This window comes from Leiobunum rupestre, chromosome 1 (assembly GCF_980474605.1).
Source record: "Leiobunum rupestre chromosome 1, qqLeiRupe1.1.hap1, whole genome shotgun sequence".
NCBI lineage: Eukaryota > Metazoa > Arthropoda > Arachnida > Opiliones > Sclerosomatidae > Leiobunum > Leiobunum rupestre.
This window is the reverse complement of record NC_143384.1, coordinates 5,950,444-5,974,560: the sequence shown is the minus strand read 5'-3', so window position 1 is coordinate 5,974,560 and position 24,117 is coordinate 5,950,444. Positions and strand designations below refer to the sequence as shown.

General features: G+C 36.4%; 2 protein-coding genes across 3 annotated transcripts; both read right to left on the bottom strand.

Annotated features, from left to right (window-relative positions):
- Positions 1–3,053: 3,053 nt before the first annotated feature.
- On the bottom strand, positions 3,054–8,941 carry LOC149960478 (uncharacterized). 2 transcript variants are annotated; one of them, XM_090165298.1, is made up of 2 exons: positions 8,824–8,941; positions 3,054–4,455 (listed from the first exon to the last, which is right to left on the bottom strand). In XM_090165298.1, the coding sequence occupies exon 2, from the start codon at positions 4,433–4,435 to the stop codon at positions 3,137–3,139; it is 1,299 nt and encodes a 432-aa protein (XP_090021424.1). In that variant the 5' UTR covers positions 4,436–4,455; positions 8,824–8,941; the 3' UTR covers positions 3,054–3,136. The 2 variants fall into 2 exon arrangements, with proteins under 2 accessions (XP_090021424.1, XP_090021499.1); XM_090165373.1 differs by having other exon boundaries at positions 8,878–8,941.
- Positions 8,942–18,317: 9,376 nt separating this feature from the next.
- On the bottom strand, positions 18,318–19,988 carry LOC149960477 (uncharacterized). The gene has a single exon (XM_090179179.1). It carries the CDS (start codon positions 19,986–19,988, stop codon positions 18,318–18,320), a length of 1,671 nt encoding a protein of 556 aa, XP_090035305.1.
- Positions 19,989–24,117: the final 4,129 nt, after the last annotated feature.

The window sequence follows — 24,117 nt, the reverse complement described above, 5'->3', positions numbered from 1 at the left end:
TAAAAGTCGTCTTTACGAAACTTGATTCTAAAGCTGAAACCGCGCACTGAAAAATAACAAAAATTATTAAAAACCCACTGGCTAGGTCGCGTCACTGGTGGCAATAACTTCTTTGATGGCATTTTTGCTCGAATGTTAGCTACTCGGACTGAATTTACCCATTGCTGAAGTTTCATACCCGTAAGACTATCCCACCAACTATTAGTTACTGAAATAAGGTGAAAGTTAAATAATTATGTTAGATTTTTTCGTATTGCCTTTTAGTGCTTCGCGTTTTCAGCCAAACCTTTCCAACAGCCACATCTCATTAATTATTGGTCCTAGAGAGATAATAGTTGCACTTTTCAAATATAAATCGACCATGCTGAATTCAAAAATTCAGGTTTCAGGGTTGTTACTCGGTTATTTTAGGAAGTTACAAATTTGAATTTAAGTTTTTTCCCCTGGAGGTTCGGCTTTTGCTTAGAAAAGGTTGTGTCGAATGATAGATATTTTTAAAATAAAATCCATGCAGTTGGTTTCATCGTTCTACCTTATCCGGTTTTCGAGAAACATGGATTTTAGAGGGGAAAAGTCACCTGTCGAAGACTTTTCAAACAGAGTGTACTTGTACAATTCACAACCGAGCAATATCGAATTCCAGTGGCCTTTTTCACGATCTTATTGAAACCTTCCCTAATAAAACTTTCCCTAAAAATAAACTAAATAATACCTGAATCCGACCTTTTACACACTCGCGAAGAAGTTATAGAAGACGACGTATCGGTGTAAAAAATTTTAAGCGTCAAGTAATGGCGGCTTCCAATGAATTTTCGTGGTAAACAGCGTATACAATGAAAATAATTATTTACAAACGATAAAGGTCCATGGCGTCCCAACGTCCACCGGCCGAATTGCGGAAATTATTCAGCAAAATGATAATAAAATAAAATTAAACCTTTTAACGGTTTTAATTCAAGACTAGTATAGAGGGTCAGTCAGGGAACACTTAACAGAGGGAAGGCAGCACAACGTTAAAAACACGGCTGCATTTTCCCCCTTTGCCAAATACCAGGCTCTATACCGTAAAGCGCAGGCGCGAGTGACGTACTGCGCCACGTATTAAGTGTTCCCTGCTCTCCCGACCTCTCCATATGGAAGGATTACGTCAGGCATTGTTAGCGCTGTCAAAATTGTCAGCAATTACAATGCCCTTGAGAACCGCGAAGTATGAATTACGAGGTGACCGTCGCTATCAATATAAGTATGCAACTTATTCGAAGCGCCCGCATGCACAAAGGTAAAATAAGCCTGCGCGTTTAAAAACGAGCGAGAAGGTGTTTTCGGACGCTCTCCGCCGGGTCATTGCCTTTCCCTCTGTTAAGTGTTCCCTGGGTCAGTTTTACTTTTCGATAAAATGATGCGATAATGCTGCGAAATATAATTTGGTGAACAATATTAGGCTAATGGGGTAGGTCCGATGGGCCGAAGACCAACCGATCAAGGGGTCCAACGGACCGAAAACTCAAGGCCCGAAATAAAAGGACCAACCGACCGAAATTTAACATACGTTTTTTATAGCAACAAAAGGGAAAAGGTTTCAACGGACCGAAAAGTTGTATATCGTTAAATAAAAATTAAAATAACTTTTTTACTGTTCAAGTTTACTGTTTTGTTTTTTACTTCTGCCCCGAATTATAGCAGGGTACGCGAAAAACGTTTTAGGCCAGATTAGTTCGGATTAGGTTAGGTTAGGTTAGGTTAGGTAGGCGCGCGGAGCGCGCAAAGGTTAGGTTATATACGCGCGCCGAAGGCGCGTAGGCACCGTTGGATACGTCCGTGACTTATATATATATATCTATAAAAAAACCTTAATTCGATGTACTAAAAAAAAATATAAAGGTGCAAAATTGGGCTGTAAACCGCACAATTGGGGTATTTTCGATCGATTGGAACTCAATGTTAAATCGTTTTCCAACGAATTGGATTTCGGTCGAATGGGCCCAAAGCAAAATTATTGCATTAAATTACTATTCTTAATTACTATTCGAAAGGAAAGGCCTTCGAGTGAAAAACAAAAACGCGCGCGCGTTCAATTTCTTGTGGGGTGTATATTTTTTGCCCTTTCAAGGTGGTCTGCTTTGCATGTTCCTGTTTTGATATTTATTTTTAACAGATAATGCCAACATAATCCACCTGGTTATAGTAACGTTTTTTTTCAGCTTTTTAAAAATATATATTTCGGTCCGTTGAAACCTTCTGCAATTAACTCATAAAAAAAGGAATTTTTTAATTTTCGGTCGGTTAGTGCTTTCCTTCGATTGGAGGGACTTTGGTCCGTTGGACCCCCATTCGATTGGTTGGTCTTCGGGCCATCGGACCCAGACCAGGCTAATAATGGAATGAAAACTTTTTTCGAAAAAATACGGAAAATTTTCCGACTTACAACTCTTGAAAAAACAATTAAAACCTTCGAAACCACAATATAATTAAACCAAAAAAATATAACGTAGAAAATGTCAAAAATATAAAACTTTCAGAGGTGGCAAAGGGAAGTGCTAAAGGTAAACTTAAAACGGTAGCACATAATGGTTGGCTGGTTTAAACCACATTGAGCAAGCCAATTTAAATTGTCGTTTACGAACAACGCATTAAAGTTCTCGATCCATTGGGTGGTCAGAAGACAGTGCATTTAGTCTATTGTTTCATTAAATATCGTTTGGGAAATGGCCGAAGCGTTATGGTTCTGTGGAAGCTAAAAACGCGTTAAACTGTTATGGATATCGTCCAATCGACTGTCATAAAATCCTTAAAGACATTACAGTTGGTCAATAGGGTCGAAATCAATACTTAACAGAGTGACCGGTTATAAGTAACAAAAAATTGTGTTAGTCTGTGTGAAATCCAAATTGATTCAGAAAATAAACTGTTTTAAACGCCCAAAACCGATTCGCTAGACCAGCATCAGTGGAAACCAAGATAGCACGAAGCTCTTTAAATATTCCTATCTCTAATTCTGTTATTCTGAAAAGTTTAAAAATTACTTCAAAATATTGTTATCGATAAACAATGTTTCATTTTCAATTTTAATGATTAATGGGTTACATGACAAATAATTATTGTTTACGTGACCATAAACAAGACCAATTAGACTGAATTATAAAAAAAGGTATTCGTCTATAAACGAGGAAAGTTTTTCTTTGCCGATTGCGAACCAAGTGCTATATGCTTCGTCTGATTGGTTCGCTACGAGATCCATGTCGTTGAGAAATTTTTTGGCTTCCTCAGTTGTGAAAAAATAGAATAGTATGAATTTTTCCAACAACTCCCAAGACTGCCAAATATTTTCACGTATCAAATAGTGACAAAATGATACCATCTTCGAATTCCGCTCCGCTGCCTCTAACGGACTCCAAATTATTTCGCCAGGTTCAACGGAGCCACGAGTGGTAATTGCGTATATCAGTTTTACAAGTTGCTTGTCTTCGAGTGCGTAGCCCCTCAGGGTTTCCGGAGCCTGACACCAAAAGAACTTAAAAACTCTCTTGCATTGATCAGTGAATTCGTGGAGCATGTTGTCCAAAAGAATAACAAAGTCGTCTTCAGATAAGTAGTCCCATAATTGAGAAGCCACCTTCATGAATAAATCGTGTTGTGGTAGTTTCAACAAGGCAACCAAAACACCGAAAGCGTTTGCTTTGAGCACTCTCGTTATTATGGCCTGGGGGAAATTATTCAGAATGAAAACCACGAAATCGGTATTTCCGAGAACAGCGTGAAAGTCGATAAACTCTTTGACGTATTTCTCTCGCTGTTCGGTGGTTAATTTCAACCAAAAGTACTTCGAAGCTGACAGAGACTTTGCGCTTGAGATAAGCGAGAATTTCTTAAACGGTAAGCTCGAATTCTTTCGTTCTATACTCCTTACAAATTGACCTTCTTTGTTTTCAATCTTGGAAATCCAATACGTTGATAGAGACCAAACATTTTTAGATTGCTTGCCATCGGGATAGTCTGGCGAATACAATGAGCGTATGACGTCTTCGTTCAAGCAGTGAAAACACGCCAATCGAAACCTCGCACTCTTTTCGATCCTTTCGTCATTGACCAAGGCATTCGCGGTTTGGAAGTCATCGACTAAACCGTGAGGTGTCCAGGAAATGAAAGGGTACATCGGAAATGGACAGGGAAATTCTCGATGGATATCCATCCAATTTCCTATCTGGATACTGAATTGCGGGAAAAAGCGAAGCAAATCGTCTTTCAACTCAGACGACAATGGAAGTGCCCCGATGCCAGCTTTAACCACCACTTCAACGTCTTTAAAATTTTGCTTGGTGTTTATATCCTCGCTATTTTGAAGGTCTCTATGCTTTTGTAGAATCGACCACAGGTGCGTTCTTATCGTGTGCATCGATGCTTCCTTCAGCGATGGTGCGTCAAAACGAACGTCCATAGTTTTTATGGAAATGAACTCTGGTAATAATTTAAAAAAAAATTGCGTCAAACCATGAGTAAGTTATTGAGGTTTATTTAGATTTGAATACCATATGAACGGTATGTTCTATCAAAAGATTTTAAATATTTCATGCAGGAGAAGTATTCATTTCGTCTATTAAAATTTAAAATGTTTTTTATATTTACTAGAACAAAAACCATATTTTCCGGATTTCACAGTTTAAGAAAGTCGTATTTTATGTATTTAACTTAAATCGTATTTAGAAAAATCAGCGGTACCCTACGAAGGTACATTTTGGAGCAAATAAAATTAGAAGGATGGGGAGATGAATATTTATCTTGTAAAAGAATATCACGCACTTCTTGTTGTATTTGAATATTTCACTTAAAGGGATCCCTCACTCACAACAGGGGAAGGCATAGGGGTCACAAAAAAACTAAAGGTAAACATAAATCATTAGCACATAATCATGCCAGTGATTCGCTTTACGACACTGCTGTTTTTATTCCTTTCAAAGGTACGAGTAATTTTTCTTTGACAGTAGTTTATTTTTTAGTTTTAATTTTTGGCGAGCGCTACTATATCCAAATTGTATCTTTAATTTTATCTTAGTGTACCTATGTATATTCATTTTCGTAAAGTTGTAAGTTCTGATGTAAGGGATGTACATGCGAAGTACCGAAGGAATGAATGTAAATTTGTAGACTGATTATTTACTTATTTTTACGACTGAATTCCACTCATTTGTGTTTTTAGTTCTAATTTGTTCGTCGCGGACCCATTTTACCCAAAAATTGCACCACTTGCTAAAAAAAAGAGTTAAATAATCCACGTGGACGGATTTAAAAAATCGTGGTGGGGGGGCCTCCATAATCTTGGGGGGAGGGGGGGGCTGCAAATGGTTGGCCTTCCTTCCCCAAAATCCTGGCGCCGCTACGGAAAATATCGTCCAATCGACTGATCCTTAACGACATTACAGTTGGTCACAAAAAAACTGGTTTTGAAGCACACTGCAAGTCTGGATTTTATGTTACCCCTCTGCCTCCCCCTGTTGTGAGTGATGGATCCCTTTAAGTAGTTCGCGGTATAAAACCTAGAGGGCAACCCAATCTCCACTAGGCATTCCTTACTAGGCAGTTGTTAAGGGCAACACCTCATTCTCCACCTCGATAATAAATAAAGAAATAAAGTATATTCAACCTAACCCACGTCAATTTCCTTAAGTACACAACACTTCTGTTTATTTTTTCAAGAAATCAATGTAACATGCGTGTCTCTCTTAAGGTTACATTCTCCGCATATCCGGCTTCGAAGATGAGTTGGAGCCTAAAAGCCGCAGGCGGACTCGGATCCCAAATTCTAGAGCCCAAGGCGCATGTATGTATAAATATAACACTAATGTTTCTGTGAAAGAATACACTTTACTATTCAAATATTTCTTAAAAGAACAAATTACGACTTTTATGACCTACAGACCTAGAATTCAAAAACTTTGAAGAGTGATCGCTATAAATAATTTTAAATATTATTTAAAAAAATATACATATTTTCCGCTTCATTAGTAATTAGTTTGTGGTCACAAACTAATTACTAATGAAGCGGAAAATATGTATTCTCCAGATGCAGCTCCGACCTTCACTGGAACTGGAGTCGGAGTCAACTAGAGCTGATACGGTTTAAGTCGGATCCGGAGCCACGCGGAGCACTACTAAGGGCAAAGTTCTCAACATGCTTTTGTTTAAATCGACGGAATACTTCAAGAACCTATATACCAAGAATCAAAAGTGACATAATTACCAAAAGTGTGTCAATCGGATCAATTTTTTTATGAATATTACGAGCGAAATACAAGGTGGGAGCGGAGAAGGGAAAGTATGCCTTGGGGGGAAGGCCGTTCAAACCAACAAATAACGCCTCGTAGTGACGAACGGAGGAACTAACAAGGAGACTACCCGAGGTGGTTATCACCGATTCTGTTGAAACTCGGGGGTTAGGTAGACGTTATGGTAGTATGAATATTACCAAAGGGAAAAGTTGCAATGGGCTTTAGTTTTCCCATGGCCACCGAAAATGTTTTTGATCTCTCAAAAATAAAAAGCTCCATTTAAAAAAGCATGGGCTTTTCTCGGTTTCACAGGGTAATTACTTACTTAAAAAATTTTGAAAAAATTAAATTTTCAAAACTTAGCCAAAAAGATGAATTTGACCTATTTTGGATAAAATTGATCAATGATTTTGGCTCAAATTGATCAATTTTGGTTAAATTTTAACAAAATTTGGGTAACGGAGAAAACCCCCTGCTTTTTTAAATAGGAGTTCAAGAACATTTTCGGTTGCCATAGGAAAACTAAAGCCCATTGCAACTTTTCCCTTTGGCAATTTTCATACTACCATAAGGTTTACCTAACCCTCGAATTTCAACAAAATCGGTGATAACCACCTCGGGTAGTCTCCTTGTAAGTAGCACTGGTCAAAGTTAGTGTTTTTTTATTTTTCGTCGTTATGTGGAGATGCTATCTCCATCTACCTACGATATAATGCCATAGACTAAAAAAAGATCCAGAAAAGCGACAATAAATAGTCTTTTACGCGGTCGATCTTGAGTCGAGCATTCATTAAACCTATCGCATACGAAAGTACAGGAATTGTCACACTTTTGGTAATTATGTCACTTTTGCAAGAAGGTAATTAATTATACTAAGGAAGAATCACTATGTTGAGACGATTATTTAGCGTTGCTTCCTATCCCCATCACTTTGTAACGTTAAGTTTATTTCCCCTTAAAACTAACAAATCGGCCAAGTATTGGTTCAATATAAATGATATTTTGAAATGCGAGTGAAGCGCACGGCGGTGAAGCTTTTCTTTCCCCTTCTCGTGTCAGGAGAAAGTCCATCGGCTCAACATGGTCATTATTTCTAAGTTTAAATAAATAAAATAAATTATTAAATGCTTTGAAATCTAATTTTCACGTTACAACAGTTTCAATTTTAGACGTTTCCTAGCAACGTACTAGATTGGGCAATCTTACGTTTAGTTGCACAAAAGTACAAAATTGAACGGAAATTGTTAAACAATGGAGAGGCGAAACAGTTTTTAAACTATGTTTAAGAATTTTCATCTCGGATAAATAATAGACACTCTTCAAGGTCATCAGTGGTTTCGAGCTCCAACCCAGAGGGGTTTAAACGCCTGTCACGACATTTTTCTTCCGAGAAGAGTTGGTAATTACTTTGGTGTGCACTCTTTAAGTAATCACGAAAAGACTTTAAACCACCCTAAAAACAGTTATCCAAGGTATATTTGATTATTGCATAAGCGTTTGATATTGCTGCAAACATTTCGTGAATCTCATAAAAACCCAGATAATCCGTAGCTTTTCTTTGTAATTTAATGTTATCTCAAATCTTACGAAAATTTCCTAGATAAGAATAAAATCTGCTGAAACTAGGAAAACGGTCCAGAGAAGAGATACTTAGAAACTATAATCAGGGGTGTAGCCAAGAGGGGCGAGATTGTGCTGCCCCCACTAACTGTGTTCCGTACCGCCCCCCTTAAGGTTAAAGCACTCTTCATTTGGTAAAAAGTACAATTAGTCTCCCCCCTATACAACACTCTTCATTACGCCTCTAACTATAATACTAGCAAATACCTTTTAGAACGTTAAATACCAAATAATTCCGGGCTTAAAAATTGTAACACCAAGTATTATCAGTTCAAAAGTGTAACACCAATTAATATCTGTTCAAAAATGTAATAACAAGAAATATCTGTCCATAAGTGTAATACTCGGAAATCTCAACTTGAAAATTTTATCTCTGTTTAACCAGTGTAATCCTAATTTCGCAGTTAGATTTCCAACAGTAATTTTTGTAATCCCACTTTAATTGTTTTTTCACTAACAATTTAATCTGGTGTACATTTTTCGTCGAGTTATTTCCCCCTCCAAACAACTGTATGTAACATAATGTAAATTTCTTAGAGTTTTCGATTTAGCCAGGCCAGGCTTCTACTAGTGCAGTAGGCTATTTTTATCATTCCAAGCCTCCACAGGTAAAAGCTAGACACGCGACGTATGTTTAAATTTATGAATCTTATTTTTGTTTAAAAGATAGTGCGTTATTATTATACCTATATTAACTAAAAATAAATGTTTTTACAAAGCAGCTCAACACATAATGAGATTACCGTAAAATTATCTGTAATCCCCTATTTATTAACTAAAATTAAAGAAACCTCGTTTCTTTCAAAAATTATTTTCTTATCGGCAAGAGTCCCACTACACTACGAAAAATATTTTTATATTACCAGGCAAAAACGAAGTTCGGTGACTTCGGTCACAGCATGATTACTATTAAGACCATTTAAAAAGGTATTATACTTACTTTATTTTAATAAAACTGTGTTTTAATATAATAGTGAATACAGTTTGATGTTACATAAAATTACAAACTGCCACCTCTTGTCATAAGCTCCCACTTCTATTTTCTACCAGACTGGAATGTCTAGAAACTTTTGAAATGTAACAGGACCAAAGATTACCAGACAAATATTACAATTGTTTATTTGAAACTAAAAACTACTGCTACGACCTCTTCCGGCGACCAGGAAAAACTTGGGATTATCATACCCATTTGTATTATTTGTATATTTATTTTTTTCGGATTGACTTTTAAATTTAATCTAATTACCTGTCTGCTATTTAGAAGAATGACCAGCACATTATGCACTTTAAAGTAAGTCGGGGGAGGGGCTTAATATGTGCTCTTTGCTTTGTGCTTACGATGAACGCGTGCCGAGGCGTAGGACCGGCGGTGATTATTAGATTTTAAGTTGTGCATTTACAATATCTCAGGAGTATACGCGTAAGGTAAATTAATGTGCCTTTGGAATCTCGATATGAAAAAAAAAGACAAATGTCGTGGTTTAGCGCCATCTCTTGTATGATAATCTATTTTGTATTTTAAAATGTTTAATCCGCCTTTTTCAAATTGGATATTGTTATATTTTAGTTGAATAATTCGACAGATTTAATTTAAAAGCAATAGTTTCACATTTAATATAGACATTTACAGAAATTTATTTCAGTGCGATGGGCGAGTACGTTTTGTATTTAGTGGAAGTACAGTTTAAAATTTAAATTTGAAAAAAAAAGGGAAACATGAATTTAACGTTTCTTCCATGTTACGATATTTCCTGGACACAGGAAAGTAACAAACCAATTAGTACTTATGATATGCTAATTTATGATAGACTTATTTTTAAGTAGATCATAGGTTGCTAGTCTTCTTTCAGAAAAGCCTGGGTCCTATGAACCTCAGAACTTATTAAATAATTTGAATAGGCTGTGTCGTTTTGCTTATTTTGACTGTACTTAATTTTAACTCCTCTGAAAATTTTCATAACCTGGCACCCTCTTGGAAAATGTCTGCCTATTCAACTGAAAACCGTTGCTGTTGTTGCTTTTCAAATTAATTTAAAATAATTATTAAGTTTTGGAAATTTATTCGAATATTTATTTGAAAACCAGTTTTATTAATGGCATTTTGCGCCATTTTCAAAGCTTAAGTGGGATACCTATATTCACATTCCTACACCACTGCCTCTGTAAGACACACTGCGCATCATGGCGCCGAATTATACTTGTAGTATCATGATATCTATGTATGCACCTTATTTTCTATTGCTACACCCATTTTTATAAACTATATATTCTTCAATCGTATTGTACAGCCTCCTTTATCAAAACTAGGTAGCCAGAAAACCTAAGCTAGAGAATGTCGTTTCTAAACCGCATGTTTGATGATTAGATCAATGATAATTTAAACCTTGTACCCTAGATTCGAAATTTTTCTCTTGCGCATAGTCAAAAGCGCTTACCCACTCCAAAAAATGTACTTCCGTAGTTACCATGGTAACCAACTAAACAGACTTGGAAATAGTGATATTTTTTACGGGGGCCTTGCGGGCTCCCGACCCCCCTTAAGTTTATTTTTATTAAGAGCCACTGGCCCAAGCGTGGGGGAGGGAATTGTGGGGGGGAATTTAAAATGAGGTAGGGAAAATAGGAAATAACATTTATTAACTTTAAAACAAGCAAGTATATTATAATATCACACATAATCATCTGTAACGCTAGATCCCGCTCTCGTATAGGGTAGGAAAACCGAGGAAAACATAGTTTCAAAAACGGCGTACAAATCATCATGGAAGAAGAAAGCTAAGGAATAGAATTGAGTATCGAAGTTCTACCCACGGTTTGATGCCCACTCCCACAAACGGGTGAATGGGGTGGGTTGAAAATATGGGGATCGCATCGAGGTAAAATTGACACGTGACAGCAAACTAGCTTCATCGAACCATGATGCGGCCATCTAGATAACTAATATATTTTTGGCCGTTGCGGTTGCGCGCGTTATTTTCTAAATCTAATTTAGCTATAAAGTTTATAAAATGGGAAGGTATTGTGTTTAATATCACTGTAATTTTGAAAATAAATTTTTTCCTATGGAAAGAGGGCGCCAACATGGACTACGCCAAACAGTTCTATTTCTATGCTACTTCACAAATATTTTACCACGATAACCCCTTTTTTCACCCCTCTTATTCTCCCACCAGGGGGCCTATTCTGTAAATATTCGAAATCCAATTTTCGATCGAAAACTACATTTTGAACTTCGAGATCTCGACGAATGGTATTCTGTAAAGATTTCGAATAAGCATAAATCAATGCAAATTGTCGAAGTCGATCTCGACATGGTATAAGGTATCGATATCGAATTCCCATTCGATTTCTTACAGAATCGTCCCCCTGGGGGTGGCGGAGTTCTCGCATGGGGTGTGAATCGCGTGCCTCAATTCTATTCCTTAGCTTTCTTCTTCCATGAAATCATGTTCCAGAAATTTCCGTAAAATGTTTAATAAATATTTTTTAATTAAATTGAGAGCCCCGATGGCCCGCAACCCCCGTTCGAATGATTTATTTTAAGAGCCCACTGATTTTTATTAAGAGCCATTGGCCCCAAGACTCCCGCTAATTCCAAGTTTGCAACTAAAGATAAGAACCCAGCCAACTTTGATAACGCGCGGTTGGCCGTGATAGGACAATACAGCGACCGATGGAGGCCGATTTTTTCGGAGGTCACCTGCCGGAAGTGGGTAAACGCTTAGTTACAAAAACATCAATCACAAAACTCTCAGAATTGAAATCTAGGGTATTATAAGATTTGACAAGATAAGTGAATATGTTTTGTTTAGATTATCCCTAAAATTAACAAAGGTGACGAACCCATTGCTAAACCTACTTATCGACTTTAGTTTCTAGAAAACCATCTTCGAAGTTACCAATTTTCACCGAGGTTTACTTCGCTGTCGGTAGCTACGCATCTTGATCATCTACCTACTTACCACGTCATGTAAAACTACCTCTTGTATAAAATGGCGCTTCGCTAACACCAGCACTAGCGTTTGATCTCAACAAATTAAATGTTGCACGATTAAGAAAACGGGATTTTACTGAACGATTTTTACAATTTCCGACCGTCAACAAATTTGGCCAACGTTCTGGGTAAATTAGAATCTATTTTGCAAAATATGGCCTATTTTAAAAACCGTTTGTAAAATATTTGGCAAAAGTTCTGGGTAAATAAGTGTCTGATTTGCAAATTATGGCCTATTCCTGAAAATTTCGAAATATGGGTAAAGTATTTTGCAAAGTATTCTGGGCAAATGAGTATTTATTTTCCAAATCCTTGTCTATTTCTGAAAATAGCAAGTTCTGGGTAATTTTGCAAAAATATTTTGCTTGGGCAAACTAGTATCTCCTGTTTAATAGCTCATTCTATAAAATAATATATACGCGTACATGTATAGAAAGTGTTATTTTTTGGAGCGCGCCCTTCCTAATATTTCCGTGTAGAGGGTCTCGTGCGTTTTCGCACGAGCTCAACAAAAACCAAAATATGCGCGCTCTCTAACTTTAACTGCACGATGAATCTAACGTAATCACGTGACCTCTCGTATTTTATATAAAGAGCTTTTGCTAGTTGCGTACTCCTTGTGTTTGTTGCTCCTAGGTTACACACTCAACAAACACCTTTAGTTTCTGGGAATTTGACGACGTCAGTGAAGAGAGGTCGTGGAATAAAACAAGATACACTACTAGCCAATAGACTTTAACCAAGAATCCATTTAGGTACCATAAGAGGACCGCGATTCAATACCCGTCCTCGCAAAATTTTTAGCTAAAGTTCGTCTGCTTCGATATTTCGAGTAACTCACTCCTGCCCTCTATGATAAATCCGCGCTACTACACGACCTTGGCATATTCAGTGCTTCCACTTGTAGGGAATTTTCAACTTTAAAAATTAGAATAGGGATTTTTATTTGAAAAAAATCGAATTTCCCATTTTTCTGGAATACAATGTAAGTTACCACTATTATGAGTAGGATATAGTTCATTGAAAATAAATATAGTCTAGTCTTTTCTCCAACTTGAATCCTTTTTGAGTAGTAAGGGAATCAGCTGCACAGTTCCAATAGTTACTAAACACGTGGTTATTAATTAACCTAAACCTGAATGAAAAGAGACTTAAAACGGTTTTAAAATTCACAATTTATTTATTTAAAAAATCCAACGTTTCGGAGGAACTGTTCCTCCTTCTTCAGGGATTTTTACAAGTGCTTCTCTTCACTTCAACCTAAACCTGAATATCATGTCCGTCACATTGACTATAGAAGAAATTTCAGGAATACTTTTTGGACTCTTGTTGCTAAATATCATTAACATTTATAGTTTTAAAAGTTATGGTTTTGTATAACATTAAAAATAACACAAAGAGACACGATACTCCATTACCAATTTTTTTTCCTTTTATTAAAAGAAATTTAAAATTATTTTGGCGAGCTTTCGGGCCGTAGCCCCTTTTTAAGCCACGTGGTCTATAATAATAAAATAAATTTATTTTATAATATTTCTTGACTTAAAGGGAATATAACCCCTTCAATTTATCAAATTACCCTGTACAGTGGCGCCAAACATTTCTAAAGCCAAAGGCAAGAGCGGCCAGAGCTGCAAACGTTGGTGTTCCACACCAAATACCTGAGGTTATATTCCCTTTAAGTATTAGGTGAAAATATTATATTTAACTCATATTATGTAAGAAATCAATAGGGAAATTTTGAGGGAATTTCTTACATTAAAAAGGGAAAAAGGGAATTTTTTGGTTACCTAATAAAGAAAAAGGGACATATTATTTCATTGAGTTGGGAATAAATAGAGGTACAACTAAATCTGGCTGGCGCGGGACCAATTTCATTCAATAAGGAGACTTTATCAACTTTATCGTTCTACCGCGGCGGCATCTGTCTCTAATGGTGGCAACTATATTGCAATTGAATTTTTTCGCGAATCTGATGCGAAATTGAAATGTATGATTACTCGTAACAAACAAACCTTTGAAGTTGTTTAAAAATAATTTTATTCTGTCAACACGATCCTTTTTAACTCAAGTTACGGTGAGTTAGCTAATAATTATTTATTTTTAGCCATATAACTTTACAAAATATAGATGGCGCTACCGTCTAATTATAAAGATGAATTTCGTACAGTCTTCTACAGTGATTCTACTCTTATCGTTAGGAGTTAACGAAATAAAATTTTCGTTTGGCTCCATTGAAATTATATTAGCTAACGAAAAATTATTTTCGTTAAGTAGCTAACGATAAGAGTAGAATCACGCCCCAGGTCCCGCGTAACCATGGCAACCGAAATCGTAATTGTAATTCTAGCAGTATTATTCCCAATTCAATGTATTATTTTTTGGGTAATTCAAAATGGAGCCGACCACAAAAAGAACTACGCGTAGAAATGTTAAAAAGAAAACGAAATCAAAAGCAACTATTGAAGCAAATGCTTTTTATTTAAAAAAATATTAAAGGGGTAGAGTTTTTACGAGATTTAAATATATTTTTAAGTTATGAAAAGTTCCTGAATCAAAACGAATACTGCCAATTGCTGAACTATTTTCGTGAAACGCTAAGGCCTAAGTCAGGTGTGGAAAATGAAATTGAAGGCGATTCGTTTTTCAATTTAATCGCCATTTGCCTTGGAGGGATTGCATCTCAAAATTTGAGGAATATTACAACCTCAAAATAGATTTGAATATAAATAGTTTGAATCTCAGAGCTTCATGGCGGGAATCCGTAATGAGTGATATCGAATTAAACTTATCATTTCACGAAATAGACAATAATTCAAATTGTACCATGGGATCTAAAGGTTTTGAAAGGCAATCTTTGTTGAATGAAATGTGGTTGATGCAAGGAGACTGTACAGTATCCTTGGTTGATGGCTTTGGAAAGGAATCCTGATAATGAAGAAACAGCTTCAAGTTCACAACCAGTGAGTATATTAGTATAATCTTGATGTTTTAAAATCGTTAAGTTATTCATTTGAAATTCTTTAATTTTCAGAACAAGCGGGATATTTTCACTCTCGTAATCATTACTATTGCCAAGGGAGTGCTGTCAACCTTAATATCAAGACTTTCTAATAATACGGATACTGAGCAAGGGAAGTCTGCAATGGCTAACGCAGTTACAATCGCAGAAGGGATCGAATGCTTCAGTCGCAGTGGATTCTGGATTAATAAAGTTGGATGGAGCTGTAATCAAAGGGATTCATGGTGTGATGAAAAAATTATTACGGCGTAAAACGAGTAATCATCGCACAGAAGTAAGAAATCACCTCATTATTATCCGATACCTTACCATGAGCCAATCTGAAAAGAAAAATAACCTTCCATCGAGTCTGCAACTCAAAGACAAGGCTACCTTTTTTCCTAAAGAAATTGTTTTATCCATTTCTTCTAATGGTTGATCCTAAAATTATAGAGCACATTCAAAAGGAAAAATGTTATTAGGATCAAAAATAGGAGCTGTGAGTTTTAGCCGAAATAATTATCTGAAGGAACTTAATAATAATTATATATATTTTGTTTAGGTTTTATGGCCAGTCGTTAAGCAAGACAGAGATCTAAAACTGGAATTTTCTTAAAGTCGCGGAAGCTTAAACTCAAAAGAACCCTGACTGTAAATCTTTCTACAATCTTCTAATTTCAAAGATGGTGAATGCAAGATTGAAGGATTTCATGTTCGCATCTTTTTCTGAAAAAATTCCAAAAGGAGGTTTTCTTTTGAGAGACAAGCTTGGCCTAATGTCTAAATTGAAAGTTAAGTCTTCGACAAAACCGAAATCTAATTCTACAGCTCATGCCCAAAATCAAGAAACCACTTGTCAGAGCTTCAATTCCATACTGTCATCAAGATCAATAAACCAACCTGAAGTGAAATCTAATCCCAAAAAGAAAACCAAATATAGTCTCGAAGAAACGGCTATTAAAATACTTAAAACAAGAGCGGAATCCAGTCACAAGAAGATTGCTAAATTTCGTCCAAAACGAAAAGTGAAAGAAGAGGAGGATCGTCGCTCCAAAACCTTTTCTAGGACAATGTCTCAATAATTAATAATATTTCACGGGTCCGCTAGACTTGATATAAGGACCAATAACATCGAACTTATACGATATATCGCTCCAAAGAAATTGTAATATAAAAGCTGTCGGCGATGGAGTGTCATTTTCTTCTGGGCGTAGAGCCAGGCCTGTTAACTCATTATTTTTGGAATTCCAAAGAATTTTACTAATAAAATGGACCTCGTCAAAGATTAGTATTCCTTCAACCAGTGCTTTTAAAAGGCCTTTCTGGATTTGCTCCAACTGCATTTGCTTTTTGAACTTCTAAATACTCATAATCAATCCCAGGTTTTTGAAGCTTGGCCCTAGTGAATTTCTTAAAGGGAATATAATCTCTCGCGTATTGTGGGGGTAAAAGTATCTTCCCCCAACTCTCTAGCAGCCGCGCTGAATTTAGAGTAGCACTGTAGTAGCACCTATAGTAGTATTTAGGAGAATTTATTGTAGGATAGGATTTTACCAAATACAAATATGTTTTGGCCAGATCGTAGCGTTGACGAGATTAACGTGCGTTTAGATAATATAACGTTTATAAATGAAAAGCTGCAAGTGTATTAAAAGTAACTACATGTAGAGTAAATAAATGTTCCTGTCGCGCCAAAATCGAAATATGTACAAGCTTATGCAAATGTGATCTGTCATGTAACAATGGCCAAGATTATTTTGAAACAATAAGCCTTGCGCCTCTATTTGAACAGTGTTGTACAGCTGATGTGAATTTGGAAAATCCAAATAAAGGCGAGTTTAAAATTACTTAAAATTACACATTAACTAATTAATTTATATCTCAAGGAACTAAATTGAAATGGGCTAGTCATCATGGCATTGAAGGAGAAAAAATAAATGTGTTAAAAATTAACAAATTGACTTGAGCCAGCAGAGAAAGGTAAATATCTTCTATACAATAATTAGACTATGATAGTTTAATTATATTTCAATAATTATGATAATATAAATTATATTTCAATAATTATGATAATATAAATTATATTTCAATTATTATGATAATATAAATTATATTTCAATTATTATGATAATATAAATTATATTTCAATTATTATGATAATATAAATTATATTTCAATTATTATAATAATATAAATTATATTTCAATTATTAAGATAATATAAATTATATTTCAATTATTATGATAATATAAATTATATTTCAATTATTATGATAATATAAATTATATTTCAATTATTATGATAATATAAATTATATTTCAATTATTATGAAATGAAATGAAATTAAATGAAATGTTTTGTTTAATGTGCACAACAACAGTTACATATATTGAACCTTCGAGGTTGTACACGCAGTTGAATAAAATTGCCAGCTTTACATAGGAAAAAATAATGTTTTTGAGTAATACAGTTTTACATATCAAAGTTATTCTGTCATTTTTAAAATTTCGGAGTTTTGACAAGAAAAAAAATATCTAGGGAAAAATAATGTAGTTGAATATAGTAGTTTTGCATCAGTGAGGCATAGTATATAGGGTTTTAATGTTAATCTGTTATTTTCAAAATTTCGGAGATTTTACAAGAAAAAATATCGAGGGATTCGGAAAATTTATTACATGTTTTCTGCATACGCAGCATTGGTGATATAGGCCTAATGGAGTCGTTAACGAAAGTAATTTTTTGCCTTGTATTGTGATTGGGCACGTGAAAATTTAAGGAACCAGTTAGGTCCGTACATGATGATTTGGATAGGGTTTTTTTTAAAAACAAGAGTTCACGTTTATTTATAAATAAATGTACCCTATCCATGCTCAAGTATTCCAATATATATGTATAATCATAGGGTTTTTTATATAAAAAGTACGTGTGGGCCAGCTCTACGAACTTCCGTTGCACATTTTCGACTTTTTGAATTAAATAATCTGCGCATCCACCCCACGACAACATGCCATATGTCAGTTTTGTCCGAACTAGAGCGATATAAAGTGTCTTGAAACATCGTACGGATCCGAGATCCCTGGATAGCCGTAGAATGCCGTAGAGTAATCCTTTGGATCGCCCTACGACGTTTGAAATCTGTTCTCGGAAGTAAAGTCCTTTGTCTAACAAAATACCAAGGTCTTTGAGAGTGTCAGTCCTCGATATAGCTTTGTTGTTTAATTTGTAGGAGTGCATTGTTGTATTGACTTTTCTCGTTAATGTTATGACTGCACTTTTTGATTCATTATCTAGTAGATTGTTAGACGCGCAGCAGTTAGCAACGCGACAGAGGTCATCCTGCAGTTGTTGGCAGTTATCGGTGGTCGTAATCGCACGGTAAATTTTAGTGTCGTCCGCGAATTGCTTTAAGTTGGAATTTTTAACGACGGTGTGGAGGTCATTATATATTATACATCAACGGTCCAAGGGAACTTCCTTGTGGGACTCCGCATGTAGTTGGAAAATTAACGTTCGTTGTTGTACCATTACATTTCAGGATGTTACATCTGTTGTTCAGGTAGTCCTCCACCCATAAATACGCTGGACCAACCAGGCCATACATTTTCAGTTTTGTCATTAATAGTCCGTGTGACACTCTGTCAAAAGCTTTCGATAGGTCAATCGATATCACGTCGACTTGACCTTGTCCAAACACAACGGGCATTACGTCATTTAAAAATGAAATGTGGTTGGTCTCCACAGATAGCGATCTGATGAATCCATGTTGCGTCTCAGCTAAGTTAGGTTTAAACCAGTTGTAAAGTATGTCGTGCATCAATGAATCGAAAATTTTTGCAACGACGCAAAGTAGCGAAATAGGACGATAATTCTTTACATCGCCAGCGAAGCCAGCTTGGAATATCGGCGATATAATGACTTTCTTCCACAGTGACGGGAAAGACCCAGATTTGATGGATAGATTAAAGATATAGCAAAGAAGCGGAACGAAAATGTCCATACAGCCCTTGACAATGAAGACCGGTATGTTGTCTATGCCGGTAGAATTAGTGTTTTTTAGCTTCTTTATAGTGATCCGAACGGCTGCTTCGTCTACGGTGATGTTATTGAGCACGTTATCGGCTGGGTGGAAGTCGCCGAGAGAATATTTGGTGGTGTCCTTTAACGTGTCAGTGGCCACATTTTCAAAATTTCGTGCGAATTCCTCCGCTAAGATCGTAGGGTCGGACGACACACCTGATGGAAGGTGTAGTGCAATCGGATGTGGTTTGTCATTGAGCCGTTGGTTTACAAAATTCCAAAGGTGTTTTGGATTTTCTATTGAGTTCGCATAGGTCAGTTTAGCGTGCTCAAGTTTGTCGCGGGATAGCAGCAGTTTAACTTCCTTTCTCAGTGACTCGTATCTTCCTCGGTCGTCTATCTGACCTCGCCGTTTAGTTTTCCGATGAAAATAGGCCTTACGTTTAATGGCTCGGATTAATTCTTTCGAATACCATATCGGGTAGCTCGAAATTCTTGGTCGTCGCGCTTTCGGGATGTTTTCATTCATTACGTCTTGCACACGATGTGTGAGGATGGTAACACAATCGTCTACATCTTGAGAAGCGAGAAGCTCTGACCAATCCGTACAGTCTAGGTCCTGGTAAAGGTTCAGGTAGTCTCCGCGGTGATAACGAAATTTAGAGTCTGCCACAGCGTTAAATCCTGAGATGGCGCTGTGATAGGTGACGGAGAATACCGGATGGGCCAGGTCTTCTGTAACAAGTGGTAAGGTTGTTGTGTCCATGGTCACGAAGTGGTTATTAACCAGAACTAAGTCTAGAATATTGCCCTTCGCATTACGAGCACGGTTTAGCTGCATAAAGTTACACTCTGCACAAAAATCAATCACTGCCTTAGCTTTCGTACGGATATTAGGATTGCAGTTGATATTGGATAGCATGCCCCAATCAATACCAGGGACATTAAAGTCACCTATTAAGATAACGTCTTCTTTAATTAGGGAGAGTTTCGATGAGAGTGCAACGATGAAGCTAGCGTTATCGATGGTACGGATCTGCACAAATACGCATTCATCGATAACCTCCAGATCGGTGCGTTTTACAAAGGACATATTATGTATCAAGGCTATCAAAGCTCCACCTCCGGTTGTCAGATTGCCATTCTCAGAGCGTCGATCTGATCGTAAAACGTGATAAGAGCCACGTATATAGTCTATAGAAAAATTGTTCTCCGTGAACCATGTCTCTGTTAAGCAAATTATAGAATAATTATTTAGAAGAATACTTGAATAAAGTTCTTGAGATTTAGTCCGCAAACCCCTGGTGTTTTGGTAAAAAATCACCGGGTTGGTAAGCGCGTTATTGGGTCGGTTGGTCATTAGATGGTAAGGGTTGGGCTAGCGGACCCAATGCGATAGCTTCCTCCGACTTAGATTCTTCAATGTCGTTAATTAGTGCTGATGACATGCTCTCGCTAGAGTTAGAAGCAACGGACTCTGACTCGTGCTTTCTATCTCCGTGCAATGGGCCAAAATAGTCATTAATTAGGCAGTCCACCGGCCATGTGTTCTCGTCCTTTAGTATCTGATACTCAGACTCATTAGCAGAAACATAGAAAGAAGAGTAACTCGGATAACAAGTTTTAAGTCGTACGCATTCAACCGTCTTTAACTCGTTTTCAGCCATTAAACAATCCATCAGTTGCAATGACGTAAGGGCGGGGTCAAGTCTCGTTACAAATACTGCCTTGCGTCTTGGTTTCACCTCCTTAGGAACGGCTTTAATAGATGTGCTAGACCTCGAGCCCTTTAACGGTAGTTTAAATTTACCATTAAGCTTAGAGTCGTTCGAGGTTTTCTGCTCTTTACTACCACGCGCTTGTACAGAAAGCGATTGTGGGCGTTTAGTCGAGTCCCGGGGTTTTGGTGTAGTTGAGTCCTCACCGGCTCCATTTCGAGTAGAAGGTGCCTTCTGAGAGGCTACGCCAGCGCATGACTTGTCTTTAGACGTGGACGCTCGTGGTGGTGAGGTTGACCTAGTCCGGATAGTTACTATGTCAGTGTCTGACTTATTACTGATAATCGTCCGTCGGAGGAGAACGTTTTCCTTTTGGAGTTTCTCAATTGCAGATTGCATAGATGATAGCTTATAGGATATATCAGCAATAGTCGTGCATAAAAAGTTAATTGCCGAATCTTTGTCCCTCGTGAGACTGTCGGTCTTCGTAAATTCATTTAGTATATCAATTAATGTTGATGGATCAATAATGTCGCAATCCTCAACTTGAGAGCAACTTGCGGATAAAGAGTCCGAGTTACTTTGTTTACATTTCTTGCAACAGTAGTTATCTTGTTCCTTGTACAACTAAGATGAATCTTCCTGCTACAGGATTGGCATTTTAGATTTCTTTGCTTCCCCACAAAAGACTTCAGGCGTAATAACGTGAGGACTATAATTATAGAAAATATTTTGATAAGAGACCACTATAATTAAACAAATTGGTAATAAAATAGAGAAAAATAAAGCCGAAGCGGGGAATCAGGTTTGTTGCAACTTAATACTTAAATAGTCAATTTCAGTTCATAAATTTAAAACGCTCGCCGATGAGAAAAAAGGGTAGAAGTTGAAGCATTCCAAGCGTGCGTGGAGAACGTGAGCGATAAGAGTAGTTTAAAACTTAAAATTAACCGACATTTACAATTGAGAAAATAGGCCCAAAAATCAATAAAATATGAAGTTATAAATTTAGAGATTATAATACAAGTACTTAACCGATATGGCTAAATGAGGTGTCCAAATGTTGGTCTTGAGTACGCGAACACGATTAATAAACACACATTAACTTATAAACCGAAACGCAAAGTACCAAAGAAATTCTAAAACAAATATCGCCGAAAAAGTTCAATATGTACCACAAAGGGCACAAAAATGTTAATAGCACCGCAGAAAAAATTCGCACAATAAATCCGAGAGCATCTTCTCAAAGGCCAGAAAGCGCAGATCAAAACACACACGAAAAACGTTGGGGTCACAGATCGCGGTGAAAAGATATCGAGGTTACACGCCAACCCCGCACGACAAAACTCAACGGCTAAAAGCTGTAATTTTAGGCCGAAGCACTTGATGAGTAGTAGTGAATTTCGAATACCTCTTGAACGAAGATTCAGACGATGATACCGAGCACACCAATGGAAAGCCCGACACTTAATCAATTAGATTATCTATAAGACTCAAGATTTAGATGCAAAAAAAACCGCAGAAGAATCGCGACAATACTCGATAAACGCCGAGCGAAAAATTAAGCGACTTGTCACTTCAAAGGCCGTAACCAATAATATAATATATAATAATATAATATATAAATTATATTTCAATTATTATGATAATATAAATTATATTTCAATTATTATGATAATATAAATTATATTTCAATTATTATGATAATATAGATTATATTTCAATTATTATGATAATATAAATTATATTTCAATTATTATGATAATATAAATTATATTTCAATTATTATGATAATATAAATTATATTTCAATTATTATGATAATATAAATTATATTTCAAGTATTATGATAATATAAATTATATTTCAATTATTATGATAATATAATATATATTTCAATTATTATGATAATATAAATTATATTTCAATTATTATGATAATATAAATTATATTTCAATTATTATGAAATGAAATGATTTTATTTACAGTGCACATCAACAGCGCAGAATGCGCCAACAAGGATATACACTTTGGAATGGTGAACAAAACATTTTGAGTACATAAAATTTAAAATGAAATTTAAACAAGACAGTATTGCAGGAGAGATAAACCACCCTACTTCAATTTTAAAATATCAGAATATTTACACGCGAAAATGTCTATAACATCATTGTACGAATTGCAAGTACCCTGCATACGTTGTAAGGGAGATTTAATATTACAATTATTATTAAAGGTGGTTGGATTTATAGTACCATATTGTGGAACGTTAAGATTTAATTTTTCGGTTAAATTGATGTTTAAATTTTTTTTATTGTGTTTCGTAGAAACAACAATTCACGCTTATCGGAAAATAATTTCACAGTGTCTAAGTTTAAGTGGTTTAACAAAAAATCGTAATCGTATGGTTTGTTTTTAAGAAAGTAGGTATGGGCTAATTCAATGAATTTCCTTTGCACACTTTCTACTTTATTAAAGAGGTAGTCAGTGCAACCTCCCCAGGAAAGAATATCGTACGTTAGTTTTGACCTAACGAGGCTAAGGTAAAGAAGCTTGAAACAACGTACAGAATTCAAGTCTCTTGATAGTTTAAGGACAGCGTAGAGCAGTTGTTAGTTCTCCCAACCAAGTTGGAAATGTGTTCCCGGTAAAAGAGTCCCGTGTCTAATATAATACCGAGGTCTTTTAAAGTATCTGTTCTAGGGACCGGGCGGTCGTTGATTTTATACGCAAAGTATGTAGCATTTACTTTTCTAGTAAAAGTGGCTGTAAGGCTCTTGTTGTCGTTTATGAGTAGGTTATTGGAGAGACACCAGTTGCTGACGTTTACGAGATCTTGTTGGAGTAGGTTGCAGTCCGCGGCGCTTTGAATTAATTTGTAAATTTTATTATCGTCCGCTTGCAGATTAGAATTTTCAATCGCTGATGGAAGGTCATTTACGTAAATGTTGTAAAGCAGGGGGCCTAGGGAACTTCCCTGGGGTACCCCGCAAGTTGTTGCGTAAGTAACGCTTGTAACGCAACCGTTACATTTAATAACATTTTTCCTATCAGTTAGGTAGTCACTCATACAGCGTAGAGCTTGGCCGGCGAGTCCGTATAGTTCGAGTTTTCGTAAAAGCAGGGGGTGCGAAACCCTGTCGAAAGCCTTAGATAGGTCTATTGAAATGACATCGACTTGGCCGCGACTCAGAACAGGAGGCATGACGTCGTTTAAGAAAGAAATATGGTTCGTCTCGACGGAGCGTGAAGCGATGAAGCCGTGCTGTGTCTCAGGGAAATGCGGTTTAAACCAATTGTACAATAGTTTTTGAATTAGAGAGTCAAATATTTTTGCGAAGCAGCAAAGGAGGGATATTGGGCGATAATTTTTGGGATCTCCCGAAAATCCGGATTTAAAAATCGGCGAAACTACGACAGTCTTCCAGAGCGAGGGGAAAACGCCTGTTTTTAGGGATAATGTAAAAATGTGGCAGAGTAGTGGAGCGAGCGTGTCGGAGCAGCC